This window comes from Mastigoproctus giganteus, chromosome 13, assembly GCF_048544385.1.
Source record: "Mastigoproctus giganteus isolate SK-2022 chromosome 13, ASM4854438v1, whole genome shotgun sequence".
NCBI classification, from domain to species: Eukaryota; Metazoa; Arthropoda; class Arachnida; order Uropygi; family Thelyphonidae; genus Mastigoproctus; species Mastigoproctus giganteus.
Window position 1 is genome coordinate 120,559,702 of NC_143587.1, and position 23,450 is coordinate 120,583,151.

Genomic DNA, 23,450 nt, shown 5'->3' on the forward strand with positions numbered 1-23,450 from the left:
TTATTAATATCCTTATAGGCACATCTGTGTGGGTAGCCCTGCATATATTTTACATTTCTTTAATTTCAGTTTTCAATGATTGGTGCCTATTTAAATCCTAATGATAAAGAAGAGTGGATTAGACTGGCAGAGATGTCCAGAGAACAGGGAATGATCAAGCAAGCAATTACCTGTTATTCAAGAGGTAATTATACATCCAGAGTTCAACAAAATTGTGTAGCTTGTAAAGTAAACTTTAATATATTGTAAAAAGAGCATTACATGAAAACTTATAAAAATTATTTAATAAAACTAAGCATACTGTTCTATGTGTCTTTCTTTTCTTTTTTTTTATTTAAATTTGCAGTCGGATTTGGTTATAATGTATAAACAAATTGGACTGTGAGACCAATTAAAAATACTTCTTAAATTAACTATTATAGAACTTTTAAAAGAGAGTTTGTTATATGAAACTCTGCTACAGCTTCTTGAAACTGCTTCTCAGTTCAAACTCATTCTATGATATTACTGGACAGTTCATAGTTAATAAAATTTTATGATGTGTCTTTCATTGATTGCTTCTAATTTCAAATGACAGCTGTTATTAACTGTATTTCATATGAAATTTTTTCATATTACTTTAAAAAAAACAAGTGTATACTGATAGCAGAAATCAATTAAATTCATTGTATATTCCCATGCCCTCCCCCTTTATGTTAACATTTGTGTAAATGTTTCCTGTTTATTTTGATGCAAATGTCATTCACTTCCAATTTTAAATCTTTACTGGCCAATTGAATATTCACTGGAACTCAAAGAGCCATACATGTCATTATTTCATTTACATGTTTAGCTAATTGGAAAGAAATTATTGAAAGGGTTTACCTAGATGGAAATTTTATGTTAATAATCATTAAATGATTGAATTTTACTATTGTACTTTGATATGTATGTTATAACATGGTAGTAATTAGCAAATGTTTATTTAGCTATAAAGTTAGATCCTGAAAATATAGGCCTTCTTTGGAAACGTTGTAATTTATATGAGGAAATAGAAGACAGGAAGAAGGCTCTTGCTGGTTATAGAATTATTACACAAATATTGAAGCCTGAGCACAAGGAAGGTTGCCTTCAACTTTCCAGAGAAATTGCCAAAGTAAGTAAATGCTAAATACCACTGTTTCCTATGACCAAAGATGGACATATCACAGTCAGTAATATACTGAAATTTTTATTTTATATATTTAGCTATATTAGATGTTGTGTGAGATATTTGTTATAAGCATCTATTTTTTTTTTCTTTTTTTCTACGCAAACTTTACCCTTTAAGTAGAACCATTTTCAAAGCTACTATTTCCATGTGTTAAGTCACTTTTTTTACAAAAAAGTTGACATTTTGTGAAAATGTAAGTCTTTGTCAGTAACACTAAGTCTATGTCTCTTCAACTACTAATTTTGCAACTTCTGTAAACATTTTTTGAAAAAAAGTTGATATCTTTCAGATTACTACAGTTGTCGGGAAGCACTTTCTCAAATTCCTGAATTATTGTCATCAAGTTATATATTTTAGAATTGAATTCATCCCCGTGCCATTTCATTTCATGTATTATCAGCCTCTCTTTCTTTATAGATCTTCAAAGAGACTGATAACACATGACACCACCTGATTTCTCCATCAGAATCAGTACTTCCCTGAACATGCTATAATTCCTGATCATTGCTAACAAATTTTCAGAATGTCTGATATCAGATTCATGATTTTTCACATACTTCTCATGTTGTCACATGGTAAAACATTTTAGTAGGAGTAAAACTGCTTTGCCTTATCATCTTGCAAACTTGCCATCACCAGTTGTTTATATGTTGCTCCACGGTAGTAACACTTTGTAGCCATGTGATGTGTTTATGGCTTATAAACAGGAACTTCAGTTTCTGACATCCAATATTTGTGAGGATCCTGTCCATCATCAGGCTCTCCGTATCGCTACTGGAGCATTTCGAACATCTCCTGTCCAGAGCTTATACTTTGAAGCAAACGAACCACCGTTATCACTTCGACGTAAGCAGTTGTCTCTAAAGTACGCCTTAAAACTGAAATCCCTGCCAGACCATCCTACGTGGCCATTCGTTTTTGAGCCACGATGGGAAAATTTGTACAACACCCGTAAGACTGCCAATCGTCCTTTTGGTATTCATCTCCAAGAGCTACTCAAAGAAGTTAATATCAAGGTAGACAAGGTTGCCCAAACACCAAAGCAACCCCTTCCACCCTGGCATGCTCATGTTCCAACATGTGACTTCTCCCTTAGAAATTGGGGAAAGTCGGACACTCCATCATCGGTCTACCTGCAGCTTTATTCAGCACACCGAGCTGAACATTCTGACTTCGTGCCAGTTTACACAGACGGTTCGAAGTCGGAATCATATGTGGGATCTGCCGCTGTCTTTACAGACAGCACTACATTGGAGCAGATTCCCTCTGAATGCAGCATATTTACTGCAGAGCTGCACACTATAGAGTTAGCCTTGGATCACATTAGTAAATGCCAATACCAACGGTTCTTTTTATATTCTGATTCTCTCAGCGTTTTACAGGCTTTAATAACTGTGAGATATAATTCTCATCCAGTTCTGTCTAGCATTCAGCAGAAGATTCACTTCCTCCGTGAATGTGAATATGATATCCGCTTCTGCTGGATTCCTAGCCACGTTGGGATTAGTGGAAATGATTTGGCTGACACCGCAGCCAAATCAGCAATTCTCAATAATAATCGCTGCCTGTTAGTCCCCTATACAGACTACAGGCAAATAATACACACGAAGATACACTCCCAATGGCAGGATTCGTGGAATAGACAGACTGCGAATAAATTATATCGTATAAAGCCTGTAATTGAACCGTGGCAGTCTAGTCTGCGCAGGAATCGTAAGGAGGAAGTTGTTCTTGCCCGGGCATAGGACATAGTCATTTGACTCATTCGTTTTTGCTGAGTGCTGATGACCCTCCTATGTGTGAGTCCTGTGGCACAGTTTTATCCATGAGACACATTTTAATTGATTGTCCAGATTTTAGCAGTATCCATTTACCGCTTTTAATCATCTGACTGAGCCGTATACACTCAGTCAGATTTTATTCGACAATGACAATGTGTCTGCTATTTTTAGCTTTTTGAAATCAATAAAGGTTTTCAATCGTATTTAAAATTTATATGTTATTGTTATTTCTTTTATTGATTTATCTTTTTTATATATTTGTTATTATGTATCTGGACATTTGGTATTTGTTATGTTGAGGGTCTTGCGGCTCCTGGGATTTCTCCCATCTCTGTATCGAGTGACAGTACCCTGTCAAGCCAGAGATTTAAAGTGTGTGTGGATCGTGTATAGTGTAGTCTGTTGTGCCCATTGTTCATCTGGCTTATTGGCCATCGAGCCCCTGATGGGACCCAACGTTGCCCATACCGCGCCGCGTGGAGGCTAGCCAGGTGTTACCAATAAGGAATCAGTACTCTGGCAGGTCCTGCCACCTACTTTCCTCAGATTTCAATGGCTAGGACCTATATAAAAAGAAGAAAAAAAAAGACATTGCTTTAATCGCTGTTGGTGCTTTGTTTGGTCATAGATTGCCTTAAGAGCGAGAATGGATTGTATGCTGGATGAGTTTTATTTTTGGCCGAAAAGGGTCGGGCAAGCAATTTTGGTGTAGTTACAATTTTGACATGTGGGGCTGTGGGCTGTGAAGGTAGACAGATTTGGGTGGGGAGAAGGAAGGCTGGAGGGTAGAAAAAGAAGAAAGGGACCGAAAGAGGAGTGGCCCCAAATGTTCAGTGGGCATGCCCATGCCATACCAGAGGGAAAGTGGGTTTTGCAGGGAGAGGGGGAGACAGGGGTGTCCCCCCCACCGGGAAAAGGAGATAAAGCAGGCCCGGAAAGGTGTCGGATCTGGGTCGCCATTGTTTCAGGGTGGTGGGAGTGCTCTTTGCCTCGCGAAGAGATTTTGAGCGAAAAGCGTGAAAGCCTTATAGTTTTCTTCTTCCTGCAGCACTATGTCCTCCTGATTTCTAAGGATGGAGCGTAGTTTGGTAAACAGCAGGCCACGGAGATCTTCACATATATTACATTCATAGAGCAGGTGCTCCCAAGTTTCTTCTTGTCCGCATCTACACTGCGCTATGTCCGAGATTCCAAAATCGTGTAGCTTCTTCCCGAAGGAGCCATGCCCTGTCAGCAGATAAGTGGTATGAAGTCCAGGAGAGTACCAGGTCGGGAAAATAGGGTAAACACGTCCAATGTCTGGTATGAAGCTTCTAATTATGCGGCCTTTAGTGGAGTCATTCCATCAATTCTGCCACACTGCTCTCATGTGGTCTGTAAGACGTCTTTTTTCCTGTGGTCTAGTCAGAGTTGGGTCCGTAGTGTATCCCAAATGTGTGATTATCCTTCCTTTGGCGTGTTGGTGCAGCAGCCCACGGCCGACAATCTCTAATTCCAGAGGGAGAATCCCGCAAGGACCTGGAGAGCGTGGGTGCTCACCGTGCAGCATGCTCTGGTTGTTGTGAGGAGAATTATTCGATGGATGGTTTCCAATTTCCTTCTGTTAACAGCAGTGCTTGCCTTAGCATACCAAGCTCCCGCTGCATAAGCCAGTGCCGGGATGAAGAATGCCTTGTAGAGGATGGCGAGTGCCCTCTTCTTCAGACCCCAGTCTCTGCGTGTAACTCTAGCAAATAGGCCGGAATATTTCCTGAATTTTACTCTGAGGTAACTAAGATGCGGTGTGAAGTTGAGGTGTCTATCGAGGATAACGCCAAGATACTTGACTTCTGTTTGGAGTTTAATGGTTGTTCCATTTATCTTGATCTGGGGAGGCCTCCTGGGATCAAGGGAGCCCTTGAGGAGTATTGAACGTGTTTTTTCCGGTGAGATGTTCAGTAGGTTCCCATTTGCCCATCCTTGCAGAACAGAAATGGCCTGATTTGCATGGGTCTCCAGCTGTGTCCTGCGATTAGCCTGCAGCATCAGTATAAGATCATCGGCGTATGCCTGCATTCTTATATTAGGGATTTCCGTATTGAGGAACTCATCCAGCACAAGAGTCCACAAAAGGGTCCCCAGAACTGATCCCTGGGGGCAGCCTCTGTGGACCTGCCTGGAGAGAGTGGCAAAGGGAGCAGTCACTGTAATCCTTCTATCATCCAAGCATGATCTAAGGCAGCAGAAAAGGTTGCCTGGAATTTGGGCTCGCCGAAGTCTGGCCAGGATTCCGGGCCACCAGAGAGAATCAAAAGCGCCAGCAAAGTCTATTGATATGAGGAGAAAATACTTCACATCGCAGTTTTTTGCTGCCTCAATTATGTTTTCCAAAGCGTCTGCCACTGAGCATCCTCTTCTGAAGCCGAACTGGTTCGGCGACATCATGTTCGCTTCCTGGAAGTGAGTTTCTAATCTATGGTATAGAAGCCGCTCAAAAAGTTTGCTCAAGGTAGAAAGCAAAGCTATGGGTCTGTACGATGTTGGCTTATCCTGGGGTTTGGTTGGATTCTTAAGTATAAGTCTTATTCTTGCTGTTTTCCACTTATTAGGGTAATAGCCTTCTGAAAGACAGCGATTGAAGAGATTTAGAATGATGTCTGGTATCTTCTCTACCGCCTTTTTGAGCATCTCTGGTTCAATCATGTCGTCAAGGGGCTTTCCTGTTTTTAATGTTTGCTGCTGCTATGCTTAGCTCCATGATTGTAAAGGGGGGCTCAACTGCCGTGGTACAATAAGAGTTTTCTTCATAGAGTTTTTTCTGTTCCTCAGTCTGGGGTTCAGTTTGAGGTAGGAAGATGTGGTCTAATATGTTGTCAATCGATGATTTCCAGGTTCTGGTATAACTTCCCGGTGCAGTTTCGGTGGCTGTAACCACTTCGCCCTCTTGGGAGATTATTAGCGACAACTCTATAAACAATTCTCCATGGGTCAGCATTGCCATTTGCACTGACCAGAGTTTCCCATGTTTCTGTTTTCTTCTGCTTAATCTTGGCCGTGTAGTTATTTCTTGCCTCGCGATACCTCTGCCTTAACTCATCCACCTCCGCCTGTGGCCAGGTTCTGCGTGCTCGTTGGAATGCTTTTCGGGCTCTGTTTGCTCTGTGTCTGAGGTCAGTTAGTTCTGGTGACCACCAGGGAACAGCTCTGGGGGCCGGGTGTTTCTTTTTTAAGGCTATGTCCGCTGCGTCCTTGATTAATTTTGTCACCTGCTGCTGGAGGTCATTTAAGTTTTGGCCTTCAGTACAGATGTTTTCTGCTCCCATCATCAGCGTCCGTTCGAAGAGATCCCAGTCGGCTTTGGGAATGGCATACCTTGCCGAGAGAAATCTGACGATCTGTCTTGGAATTAGGGTTCGGTGCAGACAGAGGGTTGTAACCCTATGATCAGATGTGGTCCAATGGTCCTGTACCTCCCAGGGGGTGAGGTGTCCTGCTATTGTGCGGCTTGCAAGGGTAAGATCAATGTTTGCTTCCAACATTTACTTGAAAACATGGGAAGTTGATTTGGTAGGTCCAGGATAGTAAAGTTACTGCTTGCTATGCACTCCTCCAGTCGCTGTCCATTGTGTGTACCTCTCCTATCTGGCGTCTCACTATGCCAGGCTGGGGACCTGCAATTTGCATCCATTCCAATAATAATTTTGGCACTCGGAAGCTGGCGCTGTAGGGTTTGCAGATACGTTGTGATGGGAAGAATGTCCTCTCCCGGTCTGGCATATACCGAAGAGACGTAAAATTCCCCCAGTGATGAGGCAATGTGGGCACATACTGCCCAGTTTGTGCAAAGGTCGGTTATTTTTGTAACCGTGAGGTCTGGGTTACAAACCACGACAGCCGCCCAAGGAGTGTCTCCTTCCACTTGGACAATCTTGAACTTTAGAGGGTAACCTCTTACTCCTTTATTATGAGTATACGGCTCCTGGAGTATGAGCACGTCCAGGTTTTTTTCATTAGATTTCTTAACTAGCTGTGCAGCAACTGCCTTAGAACGCTGTGCATTATGTTGTGCAATTTTTATCCCGAAGTGGTTGTATTGTTTTGGATTACTCCCCATAATTTATCGTAGCTGTTGTGTACTCCTTGCTTTATTGTATGTTGGGCAGGCGCTATCCCTTATAGAGTGGTCATGTGACAGCTTCAGGGACTTGCAGTTGATGCAGACCGGGGCTTCAGCTTTGTTTGGACAGTCTTTATATTCGTGGCCATCTTTGGCACAGTGGCCACATGTAGAGTGCATTTGTCTGCAGGTGTGTGTCGTGTGGCCAAAACGACAACATCTGAAGCATTTGGGGACAGCCACATACTCCCTGTAGCGGTGACTGCCCCAATTTACATATACCCTTTTCTGTTGCTTTATGGATTTCCGGGCAACTGTGGACAGCTCCAGGACCCAGTTGACAGTACCCCTAGTCCTGGCCCTGGTCTTGAACATCGGTGTGATGTGCTGCTCTGGTGTTCCGTCCCGTTGCAATTCATTGAGATTTTTCCTGTAGATTTCTTGGACTAACTCTTCAGTGGTGATATTATTATCTAGGTCATGTATCATTATGCAGGGCCCTTTTTCCCTAGGCGGTTCGGCAAGCAGCCCCAGCGAGGATATTTTGGAGTTTTTTAGTATCCCCTGTATGTCTTGTTCCGTTTCAGTTTGAATGATCACGCCAATATTTCTCGTTTTCCTGATGGATCTTATTTTTGTGTGTTTAAAGTCGTCCTTCAGATTGTCCATGACGGTCTGTTTAACTGCTTCACTGGACTTGTGTGTTTCCGGTGCTGCTGGTTTCAAAACTACCAGGTGGGGTCTGGTTAGCAGGGTTTTCTTCTGCCCCGTTTTGGGACATCCTGTGTCTGTATTCACACTTGTGATATTTATGTTGTTCCTCAGCACCTGTGAGTATGTGGGAATGCGCTGTGGCATTTGGTTCGTTCCACTGATTTGGAGGACCTCTAGCTTGGCTTGGCCAATCTCCTTTTCAAGTTGCGTCTGGACTAATATCGTCTCCATCTTCATCCAGATGGAGACTATCTCTGCCCTAAGGACCGCTGAAACCCTGTTTGTTTGTTCCTTGAATAAGCTCTCAAGTGCCGTTCGCAGGGCAAGGGACTGTTCCAGGGCCGTGCCCAGCAGTAGTGTTGGGTCTAACGAGGTGCCCTGCGATTTGTCCGGGGGTTTCTCCCCGATGTTGTCTGCCTGTATCACAGGTTGTTCAGCAGGATCCTTATTCTTGCTTTTAGAGCGAGTCACTCTTTCCATATTTGGTGTCACATATTTTTTGTGTTTTCCTTTGGCTGTAGTGGAGCCAGATTGTGCGAAGTCAATGTCCTCACTTTCTATAATATCAAAGTTTTCGTTGTTTGCCATCTGTGGCTGCGATGCTCTTGATTTTCCTGCTTTGTCATCCGTTTCCGTTGTCTTCGGATTAACGAGGTTGGAACGATTTATGGAATCCATTTTCTTTGGTCTAAATGTAATAGTAGTCTTAATTTCTTTTAATTTCACCAGAATAAGTGGAGCTGCACTATAGCTTTGCTGCCTGGAGGATTTTACTTTCTATTTTTCAGGAAGGTGAGTCGTTTCCTATTTTGCCACAGGTCAAGCTTCGGGCAGGGATTAACTCAGAGAGTGCCTGAACTTTTGACTGAGCGAGCACTTCCAGGAAAGCGTTGAGGGTGGGGAGATTACCCACAACTTAGTGTCCTCGGGCAATGAATGGCGTTGTTCGTTCAAGAGGGAAATGTGGGCATTTTAGTGGTGTGCTGACACATTGTTACCAGCGTTGAATCGAAAACGAGTTGAAATGTACTAAATAACCCAATAAAAGAGAAACAAATCTCACCGCTGTGATCCACTGATGAATATTATCCCTTGGGTACACAATTTGGATAACTGGCTTAATTTAAAACACATATTCCAAACACAATTTTGCGGAGCGGCATACAGCACGTCCGAACGGTAAGGCAGCCATATTGGCCATCCTGTATCTGGACATGGTGGCCTAATTAATTAGGTCACTAAGATGTTAAATTTTTATATATTACCTGGTTTTGGCGCATTATAGCCTTAGTTGCTAATGCGCCAATAAAATCCAAATCAAATCAAATCAAAATCCAATATTTGTAGTTGATGGTTTATTTGAAAGCCAATATATGATAGCACTTATCGGTAAAGTTTTATTAGCATGACTATTCATGATGATAGTATTGAATTTAAGGTCCATGTATATCAAGTGGAAGCCAGAACTGATGAATACAGTGCCCAGTTTGTATATATAATACAGTACCTAAACGGTTAAAGAAAAAATGAAAACAAGTGTGACTCATGTGCCTTCAGAAAAATGATCATTTAGGGGAGAAAGCAAAAATATGCTGTCTTGAAATGAGAAAAATGAAAACCATTTCTAGTCCAATCCTTTAACATGTTAATTTGAAGGAGAGAATTTGATTATATAATGGTAATTAAATTTTTGGTGACCACTTGGAGGAAGAGAGAGAGAGAGAGAGAGAGAGAGCATTGAGTAGTAGCTGAATTTTCACAGTATAGAAGTGTGCAGTTGGAGACAAACACATTAGATTCAACGAATTTAGTCTCATATTTGCTACTGAAATAGTAGTGACAGAAAGGGGTTGAATTAAGAAGACGTAAAAGTTTCAGTAATGCGTTAGTAAAGGAATTTAACTTCATTAACATACTGCAATTAAAGGTTGGTTAATTAACACTGTGGAGATCACAGTGTCAGTTATCTGCTCTGTAGTTCTTATTACTGCTCTGCCTTGTTTTATTCCCAGGAATCATTTGAATCACATCTATCTTTTCATGAAAACTTCTGCATTTATACATGGCATCACTATCCTGTTTATCATGGTTGTTCCATGACTCATGATTTCCATTAAGTAGTCTCCCCCTCTTCCTTTGAATATTTCAGTTCACACTTAACTGGTAATCTTATGGGAGCACCAGCCACTCACTCCACTGGGCGTGACTGTATGTTTTACCTTATACCATATATAAGACTTATGTGGATCACTGTAAAATCTGCTTCCATTTTTCCTGCAATCACTCCTAATGTATCAGTAGACACAGTTCAACATGCCTGGGTTATGCTGAGGAGGGCAAATCTTTGGGCCACCATCAGCTTTTTTGTGATGGAAGTACTGGTAATCTTTGTATACCAAGCCCCAGATGCATATGTGATGATCAGAACAAAAACACATTCATATAAAAAAAAAATTTCTTGTTTATACTCCAGAACAACCACCAGGTCAGTGGAGTTTACAACAAATCAATCAATACAAATGTTCATCATATTTAGCAGTCATGGGCTTGAACCCCAGTTCACTCAAAGAGCATGTGCTATTGCACTTGTGCTCCTGACCACTTGGCTGTGTCTTAGGGCATGCCCTTTGATCCCTGAATATAAATTGATCAGTAAGAGACAGCTACTTTCCAAGACACATCCCAATTCATCTTTGTCACATGCTTAAGGGAAACATCGCCATGACAAACAGCAGGTGGCCTCATCAGAATAAGAGCATCCTTTAGCAGCATTGCTACTGGTTTTGACTTTGAAGTAGCAAGCTTAACCAGATGACTCCAGTTATTGGGTCAGCCTAAAGCAGTCCTAGTTCCCTCTTCCAGTTGTTCTCTTTAATTTCCATAAGTCAAAATTACAAGATCACGTACTTAAGCAATGTAATAAACACTGCATGTCATACTCAAGAACACACGGGCCCCAGATCAACTGCCGAGGGCAACCACACACCCAACATGGTACATCTCATAGCTAGGCCTTGCCATCACACTCCTATTTTCAAAAATTCCCTCAGAATAAGGTATAAATTTTTGAGACAGAGAGTCGTATCATCCCTGTGCTGGATATTATCCCACCACAGGGCATTGGAAGGTTCCCTTAAAATCAAAAAACAAACAAACCCAAGACATAGCATCCTCTGTCAATTAACCTTTATTAAAAGCCAATTGCTTTACAAAAAATAGACCATGATTAAGGTATCTAGTATAAAAATGCTTCAAAAGAAGCCTTTCAACGATTTTCCCAAAAATTGGTAAAAAGGCAATAGGCTGATATGTATTGGGCTAACCCACTGGCTTCTCTCAGACGAAACTCTCCCTCATTCAAGCATTTGTTATAAATGTCCAACAAACATCCTGGAAACATACCATGGAATCAGTTGGTAACCCGAGCCTCTGGAAGGTCAATATCTGAAGACTTACCACTGTGAGTCTAGTCCATAGCCTCTTCCAACTTGGCTAGAGTGAGAGATACCTTATTCTCTTCTGAAATGTTATTAAGATGGCCTTTGACAATATTTTTCTGTCCATTTTATTCAGATAAAGGTTCTGAGGAACCAGTTCAGTTAAAATGTTCTAAATTGAGTCCAGTTAATGGAGTCGGTCTGGTTCCTGTCCACAGTCATATAAGTTACATCTGAAAAAATAGACTTTATCAGTTATAACCCTATAAGCTGAGGACCAAGGATTAGTATTACCTTGTTTGCTAACAAATTGCCCTAAGAGATTTGTTTAGAGCAATTTAAAAGTCCACTATACCTCTTCTCTAAGTTCATGTAATTCAAGTAAGTTCCTCTTGTTGATAAAGAAATCCATTTCTTCTTCCATGTTGGTAATGTTTACTTGTGTTGTTCAGTTCTTTATAGTTTGGACAGTTCTTGAGACCACCATGGGACTGTATCAGCACTTTGATTTTTCACTTTTTGTGTAATGTTAACAAGCATATGTTAGCATACTCTAAAGGCTCTCTGCCTTCTCATTACCACTATAAGAATCCCAGTCCTGAAGTTCACTTATGCTAGTGATAATACAAGAATCAAATACATCCCATTTTACACTTTTAAGAGAAAAGTTTCAAACCAAACTCCATGTTTTCATTTTTGGGAAATAATAAAAGTAATAAATCTTTGGTCACTAGTGAACAAACAGTCTCAACATAAGACTCATCAAGGGTGGAAAAGAAAGTAGGCAGCTGGTTCATGTTGCACCACACCATAGCAGAAAACTCCTGTCATTAGAGCTCAGCCCACTCCAGAGCATGTAGCCAGCCTTGGAATCCATTGCCACAGTGATTCTTTGATTCCCTAATAGCTGATTATTAACTTTATTTAATATTGGATATGTCTATGTATAGTCATTGAACTGACAATAGAGTGAGATGAAATATATCAACCCCAGCAGACCTTGTACCTTAGCACAAACTGTGTGAAAAGCACAGAGCAGTTATTGTCATTGTTACAAAGTCGGGATGTCTCATGACTAAGGCTGCCTGAGGACTCAAACTCACCAGATTGAATTGTCCTTCCAGTATGCAGTGATATAACCTCTCACCCTATTGCTATTGATGTAAGGCTCTTGAATCAATATCAGGTCAACAGCCCATCCTCCATAACGTTATTTGAAATGCCACAGTCTTAGCCCTCTGTTCATTAATTTGCATCACTGAGTAACTTACTGTTTCAGCCAGACTTCTCATAATTGGTTCTCCTGATGGTATTAACAGCTGTCTTATACTCAGAACAATCTTTATTGCTGCACAGTGTGGTTGGACTGTAAGTTCCATCACTTAATACATCTAGGTGGAATTGCCAGATTTCTATGACTGGATTAAAGGACATGCCAGATTTCTATGACGATTAAAGGACATGCCAGATTTCTATGACGATTCAAGGACACTCAAAAATAATTAATGCTACCACTCTCCAACTCTCACTCCACCCCCTCCCACCCCAAAAAAAAATGGAAAATTGAATGATTTTTAGTAAATAATTAAACATTTTTCATATTTTTTAGATTTTGGTTTAAAAATTATAGTTTTCATATTGACTATAAATATTTGCGTATTTTAGTTTAATTTAGAATTTAAAATATTTAATGGTAAACCACGGCTTTCTATGGGGAAGGATATGGATTGATATATAAGGATAATGAATGATATGGATGATGTATAAAAAGCATGAATTGATCCAAATATTTTAATGCAAGTTTAGTGCATTAATTGACATTAATTGAATAATCAAGCTAAAGTAATTTTAGGTAGGCGAAAAAAAGCAAAAAAAAAAAAAAAAAACACATACTGGTTTAATAGCTAGAAATCATTCACATTGAACATATTTTGTTCAATGTGAATGATTTCAAGTTCATTACACTAAAAATCCTTTCTGAATTTGCCGAAGTTCCTGGGCACTGAAAAAACATACAAAATGACCTTGGAAAATATTTGAAAGCTTAAAATCAACACGTCAAAATTAAATGCCATTGACTCGAAGTACTCAAACAAGTTTTTAAATTTTTCAGAGGTTAACACAGTTTCATGATTTGCTTTCAGTACTGAAACCTCATCAAATAAATCATTCATAGCCAACTTTAGGTTTTCTATTAATTTAAAATATTCTGCTACTTCAACAAATGAGTCATAGTTAGGACAACCATTTTTAAAGCTTAATTTTCTGAGTTTCAAAAAGGGGTGTGTTCATTAAAATTAAATTTCTTTCCTAAATATTTCAATGCAGCATTATAAAATGGTTTGAAATCATTTATTACTGTGCTTTTAACTACAGAGTCTAATTTCTGAAAATGCTGATGAACTTGATACCCAAAAAATTCTTGATCAAGATGATTCTTCAGTGAATTTTTTAGATCATTCATTATATAAAAAATATCGCTGGCACACGTTTCATTCTTTTCAAGCTCTTTTATTGTTTTGCAAATTATTTTGATCACATACAATGAGAAAAGAAAATATAATTCTATAATTATAGGGACCTCTATTGAATTTTCATTATTTTCAATTTTGGCTTGTTTACAAAATAAAGACTCAAAGCCTTCCATGAAAGCAAAATTCGTTCTATATATGGTTGTAAAGAAAGCCATCTAGTTGGTATGTGCCTTAAAATTTCCTTAAACTCTGTTTTGGCAAACTCATGAAATTCTTTAAGGTTATCCCTTCTTTTAGCTGAAACAGAAAAATGACCATATATTTTCAAGACAATATTTTCTATATCAATATCTAAATTACTGAAAGCATATTTAGCTAAATTATGAATAATGTGAGCATGGCAGTTTGCTTTAATTACGACTTCATTTAATTTCTTAAAATAATAAGGATTTATTACCCCCAAAATTACAATTTGCATTGTCTGCACTGAAACTAGATACCCTTTGCCAATACAATCCTAAATTACTCATTGAATTTTTTAGGCACTCAAACATTCCATATGCACTTTCATCGGCATTTTTCAAAAAAATCAACTAAATAGTTTGTAGGACCATATTCTTTGTTGAAGTACCGAATTGACAAAGGAAACATTTTCATATTCTTTCTATTAGACGCATCAATCTGTAAACAAAAAAATAATGGTGGATCATGATGTTTTAAATCATCCAAAACAATTTGCAGTGCTTTTTTACTTAAAACATTACAAACAATGTTAACAGATTTAGTTCTTCCACATGATATTTTTGGTGCAATTTTTGAATCGCAAAGTTTAGAATTCAGTTTCATGCTACAATCTAATGAGTTATAAGAATGGTGACAAATGATAAATATAAGTTATTTCAGCTGCAGTAACTAAATCCCCTTCTTTCGTATTCTTTTTCACAAGAAACCTATCAAGAAGATTTGAAGAATTTACCGATTTTTGAGCTTGTTAGTCCTTATGCCGAGTAACTGCTAAGATGCCCATATAACAACTTTAAATACATTTCTTCATGGGAGATATCTCACCTCATGAGGATCATTTGTTGAAGCTAGCCATTCATATTCTTGCTCCCAATTTTGTTATAAGAACAAAGCCTCTTCTTTTTTGGGGGGGGGGGATTCCATTTTTGATGGCTAAAACATAAAATATGTTTTCGAAATATGTTTGTATATAACATGAAATATGTAAAAAAAAAAAAAAAAAAAATGTAGTTGCCTATAACCGTATAAGTGAAATAGACAAATGTTGTAAAGTTATAGGAAAAACAGTTTAAACAAAGCCATTGAACTCCATATTATAAAAAGTGATTTTTCCGATACCTATGATTTTATTAATTATCTACCAGTTGCACGATTTTCATGAAAATTAGATCATGGCCACACAGGTTCAAGTTTTTATGCTTTGTCAAAAAAATATAATTTCATTGAGAAGTATGAAGTTAAGTGCATGATGTTCGTGAAACTACATATATGAGCAGGAGAGGCTAAAGTAGGTTAAGATTATCTCTTTATAATTCATTTCTCAGTGGCGGATTTTGCATTTGAGGGTTTTATTAACATATTCCCTGTTAAAGCTTTGAAATGAAATTGTCATTTTTTTTGGGGGAGCTCTGCACATATGGTGTCCGCAGCACATGCCTCCTATGCCTGTGCAGAAATCCACCACTGTCATTATGAAGCACACAGGCATTTAAAAATGAAAATAAAGGATAAATTGCGTCCTTTCTCATTTCAATAAAGTACAAGGACAGTTTGGCTAAAATGCCAGATGTCCTTTATTTCAAAGGATTGTCCTTTGAAATAAAGGACATCTGGCAGCCCTACATCTAGGTGATCCTTCCTTAATTGGACAATCCCTAAAGGAATGGCCATTCACAGAGCAATGGCTGACTACAATGTTTAATTTTTAGTAATATGACTGTACCCCTTGCACTTAAAGCACCAAATAATGGTAAACGCATCTCTCACTTTATAACAACTTCAATTAATATAACCTCTAGATTTGGGAATACTGTCGGGATATTCCTGAAAGTTATTATGGTTGGCAAGACTAAGATCTTCATAGGGGAGAAATAATAAATATGCCAATAAAACACAAGTTAAAAAACGTAGTAAACTTCATTTTCCATTTACACAACATGAAAACAGCGACAAGGTCGACAGTACAGTAAAAAAATAAGAAAATAACAGGGTATACATAACCTACACTAGCCCATTTCTAGACACTACTTAATTGACTCTTTTTTAATATTAGTTTGAAAGTTCAAAATGCTATATTGTCCTGGATAATTTATTACAGTTGTATAGTCTGAAAAAGTTAGTTAGCAGTAATAATCTATCTGTTCAGTTATTATTGATATTGATGCTTATGTTATCTCTCATACTTTCCTCAACAATCTGGCCCTAATCTAAAAGTAAAATAATCTCTTTGGCCGTCGATACCAGTGTCTATAATTTATTCATAATTTATTCTCTTACATGATTAATTATTTGCATCTTATTTTATTTTTATATGTGTGTAACTTAGTTAGTTAGTTTTTTGCCTTCTTTAAACTTTTATTCATATTTTTTTATTGCTCTTCTTACTGTGCTTTACTTCTTGTAGATTTGGCAATCTAGATAGTATTCATATATAAATGTATGTAGATAAGTAATTTATTGTCTTAACATACATATATATAGTAAACTTCTGTCATAACACTCCCACTTTTAATGCTTTCTTTCCCATGCTCAGTCCTATGTAATGCCATGCATTTTTTGATGTCCTTAGTGATCCCATTTAAAATTCTTTCCCACATATTATCATCATTTTTTTTAAGATTCTAAGAAGGAATAAATCCAGATATAATGCTCCTTGAGTTTTGGTTTTGGGAAAGGGATGGTAGAGACTAAATTCTAGGAATTGTTTATGGTGCAGTTTGTTTACTTCATAGAAATCCTTTCTGGTGATGGTTACTTTTTTTGTTTCATATTTAACCCACATAACTCTGAAGATAGAAAGGCTGCCCTTAAAAATTCAGTGTCTTCCCATTTATCAGTGCACTGCACATCTTCTCAGCTTATTTTAAATTCAACATTGCGTGTGCACTTTCCTTGCTAGTACATTAGTCAGCATGCTCTGTTTGTGTGTACAATGTGATATCATTAAATTTCATTAATGACAGCATAATTATTATTGTGTTAATACAACTTTAATATTTCAATATTAACAGTATTAATATTTATTTTGTGTTACTACAACTTTGCAATTTTATTATACTCAAAATATGTTTATTTTAATTTAATAAAATCTCTTTATTTTCTTTATTATTATTATTTTTTTTATTCTTGTTAATAGCATGCAAAAAAGTTGACAGTTCCAAAAAAAGTAGGCATAGTACATTAAGTATACATTAAATAAATCAGTGTTACCTATCAGAATAGTCAAGAAATATGAAAAATAGTCCCTAAAAAGGCATTCACATTTATAGTACTCTTTAGAGCTGTTCCCCTAGAAAGTTTTGTGATGGAAGTTTATCATGTATACATTTTTTTAATATGAGGAACCAAAGTATGAACACATGTGCATGTATATTTTGAAGGTTCTTTCAAAGTATTGTCAACAAATTACATCTGTGTGTGTTCAGATTCTCTTGAAACTTATGTAGAAACTTATGTATATGTGCTGCATTTACAAGTAAAAATAACCATTTTTATATTTATGATAATTTTTAAAATTGGTTTAAGAGGTGTACCCTTTCAACAAGCCCATATAATCTCAAACCTAGTTGAAAGGGTTTAACCTGTCAACAAGATTTCTGATATGTGCTTACAGAAGCCAAAATTTTAATTGTGAAACAGAATCAAATAACAATATGTTAAATTGAGGATTTTTTTTTAATGCAAATAAAAAAAGTAATGACAAGTTTTATTTCTTTTGCAAGATTTTGATTTCATTTTTGATAATCCCACTCTTATATTCAGCTGTGGGTCAAAATAGGAAAAAACTAAATTTAAAAGTACTTATGTAATTCTTTTTTCAGTATTCAGTTTTCAATTTTTACAAACTTCAATATTCCTCAAAAGAATTCACTCCAATTTGCTAGCATACTCTTATTTAGTCTAGAAACCTGCTCACAAAATGATTAAGCCTCCATCAGCATAGCTTTCAGGATCATTGGAGTGCTCAAATTTCCTCATAATAAGATAGTAGTCATGAGGAGGAGAACATCTATGACATTCCATGAAATGATGGCACCTGAATTAAAAAAAAAAAAAAAAAAGGAAAAAAAGCCATCTTAAATTTGAATAAATGTCTTAGTTTTGTAAAGTAACAAAATTTTAGTTGTTTTGTAAAGTAACAAAATTTTAGTTGCCAAAAATCTTTAAGTTGTCGCACATATAAATAAATGTGATTTTTAAATCCCAAATAAATATTTAATAAAAAAAATTGTTTTTTTATTGTTTTATTTATTACAGCAGTAGTGGTGTTTGGTTTGTACAAAAATGTTTTGCCTATATTCACTAAAGATGATAGATGTTAGTTCTGAATTTTACTTAGGTGATTTCTTTCTTCATATGAATTTCATTATTGCTTTTTAAGAGCCACAGTGAAGTACTACTTTTAAAATGTGGACATTGGCTATTCTTGAAGGAGAATTTGTTTTCCATTGATCTCTGAAATAACATTAGAAATCTCATTGCCTAAAACCTATTCATCTAGTCGTGACTCTGTGGTTTCAAATATTAATCCCAGTGTTAAATAATTATAGAATTTTTTATTTCAGATTCATATTGATGATGGCAATATTGCCGATGCTGTTCAGGTTATGGAAGTAGCATTTTCCAAGTGCCCATCTATTATTGAGGCTGGAGGTGAGTTTGATAGTTGTATAAGTACAGTATAAGAAATTTTCTTAGTTACTGTAACTTGTTTAAAGTTTTGTTTAATGTATGATTATGTGAGGCATATTGTGGAGTGGCTATAAAGTTATCATATCCTTTCTTACCCGTAGATCTAATATGTCTTTATAGGTTAACAGTTATCATCGTGGCCTAGGCAGAGTTAGGTTGTCAGAGTTGTTTAAAAATAATCATTTTGACAAGAATACTGAATTCACCATAATCATCAATCACATAGGCTCGAATCGTGGTTCAAGCCAATGTGACTGTTAAACCATATCTGTTTTCACGCATAGAATGGTCAGGATTGTATAATTCAAGGTAGCTAAGACAGGGATGTTGGAGAACCATGATTTCATTCAAGCAGTCACACACAGCTAGAATGAAAAATGCTAGTGCGCCAGCATTTTTCAGTTACAAGATATGTTGCCCGGTTTCTCTGTTTTCAATTGTAATATTATTTATATCTCAGGAAACCTTATATGTCACTGTTTTATTTCATATATCACTGTAACAAGTCCTGTCAAAGAAATGCAATCTTAATGGCTGGTAATTTTACTTGTTTACAGCATAAAATTGTGGTTATGTTCCAAGTTCAAAGGTAGAATGTAACTTTTACTTTTCCCAGGAGACAATATTTTTGGTGATGGAAGTGTGTACTAAAGAGTAATCTTCAAACATTTATAATGATTCTACTTTTTACAATGAAGGAAAATAGATATAACAATGAAGAGAAATACATTGTTTATTTTTAATTGGTTTTTAGTCATGTGCATATCAGTCAAAGATATCATTGGGAAAAGCAGAAATAGTGGATTTTGTGTAGAGAAAGTGTAGTTTGTACTGTTCTTTGATGTGACCACCAAATACGGAGGATGCGGAAAGGTCAGGGAATGACCATCGCATATCCCCAGAGCAATAATACCTTAGTTGCTAATGCCCCTAAAAAAACAAATAACAAATAACAATAACTGTTGTTTGACGAATCGAGGAACGTTTGCGCATACAGTGGAAGTTTTGGGCACATTAAAGCAGAAATCCTTCTAGCAGAGTCTATGTGTAAATGACGGAAAAAATTTTGTGCAAACTGGGGTTTATGTGATTCATGGTAAGAAAACCAACAGGTCTACAGTGAGCAGTGGAGCAAGTGAGGCAAGCACATCCCGAAAGTATAACAATGCTAGCTGTATCTTCTATAACCTACTGTTTGGAAAATGCTACATCATCATCTACGACAAACGCTATGAATTACAGGTAATTGCAAGCAATTACAGATAGTGACATATAAAAAAAATTCTGTGTTGACATATTGAAAATAGCTCAAATGATGAATGCACTGTTATTTTCAGTGATGAGTTGCCTGTTATGTTAATGAAAAATCTCCTTATAATATCAATGTGCAGAGCAGCAAGAGGCTTGATGATATCTGCAACAGGTGCATGACATTACTAAATTAATGCTATCTGTGCATTAATTTCAACCAAACCTTTTTTTTTTTTTGTTTAGTGAAAAGTTTCTGGGTGTATCTAGATATGCTGGAGAACTTTCTGTTGCCACAAACCAGTCATATTTATTTGGAAGAAAGAATCACTTTTTAACAAATTGGCACACCTTCCTATTACCTGCTGCAAGTGAGAGAGAGAGAGAGAGAGAGAGAGAGAGAGAGAGAGAGATTGTCTGAATCTATTCTAAGGCACTGAATCGATCATGGTGGCCTCCTTAAGTGCCCTTCTTATTCACTAGACATAACTGAACTCACTTTCTCTCTATGGAATTTAATCAGAGGTGCAGTTTATCACCTATCATTATCAGAGTCTTTCATTGAACTGAAGGGGTTAATGTTACTGTTGCCTAATTAACTTCAGGTATGCTCCATAAAGTGTGGTAGGATATCGAATTTCATTGTGATGTGTGATGCAACACCTGCACTACTCATATTGGGAATCTATAAACTTTTTATTTGTTTCTCTTCATTATCATACCATTTGTTTTCTTTTCATGTTAAAATTACAGTTGTTATAAATACTTGATAGATATGTTATGAGAGATAACAAGAAATCTATGGCAAAGGATGCAAAGAAAAACAGCAAAGATCTCTTTACTTATGTAAACACTAGAAGCAAGGAGATAAATCAGATTGGTCCACTCAGTATTGATGGTTTGATGATCCTGCTCAGATTGCTGACAAAATGAATGAGTATTTTTGCATCTACATTCACACATGAAGAATGGATGCCAGAAGTTTATTAAACTGTAACAGGGAACTAAATGGTTTTATAATAACTAAGAGGAAAGTGGATGAGAAATCGTTAAAGTTGAACATAACCCATAGTTCAGGGGAGGTCCCCACCACCGGAGATGTGCAAATGTATCCCCAATTCAAAAAGGGGGATCAAAGGGTGGCACAAGTAATTACAGACCTGTTACAGACCTGGAACTTGTGTTCCAGGGAAAATAATGGAGTCGCTGGTAAAAGAAGTAATGCAGGATCATCTAGAAAAGGCCACAATTATACTTCAGACACAACATGGGTTTATTAAGGGGAAATCTGGTTTGACCAATTTGATTGATTACTATGATGTGGTCACAAAGGAACTGGATGCAAAAAATAATTTTAATATCATATACTTGGATTTCAATAAAGCTTTTGGTACTGTTGCACATAAAAGGCTACTATACACACTGGAGCAGTGTGGCAAGTTGTTTTTATGGATAAAGAGATGGTTGTATGGGAGAAGACAAAGAGTGGTAATCAGTGGACATTACTCTTCATGGACTAATGTTATTAATGGAGTCCCCCCCAGGGTTCGGTGTTGGGTATATTGTTGTTTTATATATTTATTAATGATGTTGACAGAGGCATATCAGGCTTAATGTTCAAGTTGGCAGATGATACAGAGGTGGCAGGGTAGTTAATGATAGTATTAACTAGAAAAGTTGGGCAGATGGGCTGAAAAAATTGAAGTTTAACATTGATAAATGCAATGTACTGCATATGGGTAGTAGTAACCTCAGAGTAACATGCAAGCTATGTGATACTGCACTCAGAGTAGTAGCAAATGAGAAAAAACCCTGGGGGAGGGGGTAATTGTGCAGTCAGATATGATGTTCTCTGAGCAATGCAGACAGGCTGAGCTCATGAGGTTTTGTCAATGATATACAGGAATTTTGCTAGTGGGGATAAGGAGGTGATTATCCCATTGCATACAGGTCTGGAGGCCTCATTTTAGAAGGATGTGGAGCTGCTGGAATGAGTACAGAGAATGACAGTGAGATTGGTGGTTTGGTTTTTTTTTTTTTTTTTTTTTTTTTAGGAGCATTAGCAACTAAGGCCATATTGCTTCAGGGATATGTGGTGGTCATTCCCTGACCTTTCTGCATCCTCCATATTTGGTGGTCACGGGCTCGAACCCCGGTCTAATCAAGAAGCTTGTGCTACGCGCTGCCGTTCCTGCCCACCAGGCTATGGAGGCGCCTCAGATTGGTGAGTGGAACAAAAGGGTGCTCTTAACAAGGAAAGCTTCAGTTCTGCAAATTGTTTCTGGAGACTAGGCACCTATGATGTAATCTGATTAAGGTATTTATATCTTTGAATGGATTGAGTGATGGGATTCTTCCTCTTGCTCAGACCACACACCCATGAGAGGACAGAATTCAAATTGAAGAAGGACAGTTGCAGAATAGTTGTGCAGAAGTTTGTCTTTAGCCAATGGATTATTGATTGTTGGAACAAACTTCCACATGTTGTGGAAGTTGATTGTTTAAATAAATTTTAAATTGGACAAACTGTTGGAGGAATAGGTGAAATGGGAGGTGGTTTTCTTCTTTTTTCTTTTTCTGTTTTTTTTTTTTGGCGATGCTGTGTAAGCTTGCTTCCTTGCATCATTTGTCACTGCTAATAGTAATGCTAATGTTTGTGCAAGATGGAGTAAATAAGTTATTGGATAACTTATTCAATCCAGTTTTTTTCTCAGACTTATCTACTAGCTGCTTAATATACTAATTTCAGACATTTTCTATTAATATCCCTAGATTTACATGTATATTTTGGTACAGTTGCTTATAATTGTTCACATAACCTCTTTAGAATATTTTTCATCTAATAATTTTTTATTTCAGATTTGCTTTTGTTTATTTTCTTGTTGTCCGCTTTTCATTTGATTTGTATTTCAGTTTTGTTCTGTATATTTCATGTATTATGGTTTTCTCTGTATATTTCATGTATTATGGTTTTCTCTGTATATTTCATGTATTATGGTTTTCTCTGTACATTTATCATGTATTTTTGCTTTGTATTTTTCTTATTGTTTGTTTTGTTTATTTATTATTTTTTTTATGGAAACACCAAACACGAGAGGTATTAGAACCTATAGTACTTAGTACTGTTCTTGGGTTGGGAGTTGAGAAGACAAAAGGAGATATTTGTTGACATTGGACTTGAACTTCTGTAGACTGTAGTTTTCAGGAAATACGTATGAAGGAAGGTTGTTCCAGAAAACGGCAGTTGAATGAATAAATGAGGAAGATGAAAAGTTGGTTCTGTGAGTTTGAAGTTGGACAGTAAATGGTTGTTGGCTGGTGGCGGCACGTGTTCAGACTGTTTTGAAAGAGAGAGTGGGAATTACAGAAGCCAATTCAGAAGAACAGTGCCCATGGAAGTATCTGTAGAAGAGGCATGCAGCAGAAACAGTACATCTGTGAGACAGCGAGTGGAGAGACTCTGTTAGAGATGAATCATTAATTAACCTAACTGCCCTCTTCTGAATGGAATCAAGAAGCCTGAGAGAGGGTTTGGGGGCACCACCCCAGATCTGGGAACAATATTCCATGGCT

General features: G+C 37.2%; 1 protein-coding gene across 2 annotated transcripts in view; it reads left to right on the forward strand.

Moving 5' to 3' along the window:
• Positions 1-23,450, forward strand: part of LOC150076406 (general transcription factor 3C polypeptide 3) — a 327,130-nt gene that overhangs the window by 84,064 nt on the left and 219,616 nt on the right. For both annotated transcript variants that reach the window (XR_016547855.1, XM_090388164.1), the window contains exons 8-10: positions 70-184; positions 969-1,135; positions 18,503-18,590. Coding sequence is in view for 1 of the 2 variants with exons in the window: in XM_090388164.1 (XP_090244290.1) it covers positions 70-184; positions 969-1,135; positions 18,503-18,590 (370 nt within the window). In the remaining variant the exon portion in view is untranslated. The remainder of the gene's footprint in view (positions 1-69; positions 185-968; positions 1,136-18,502; positions 18,591-23,450) is intronic.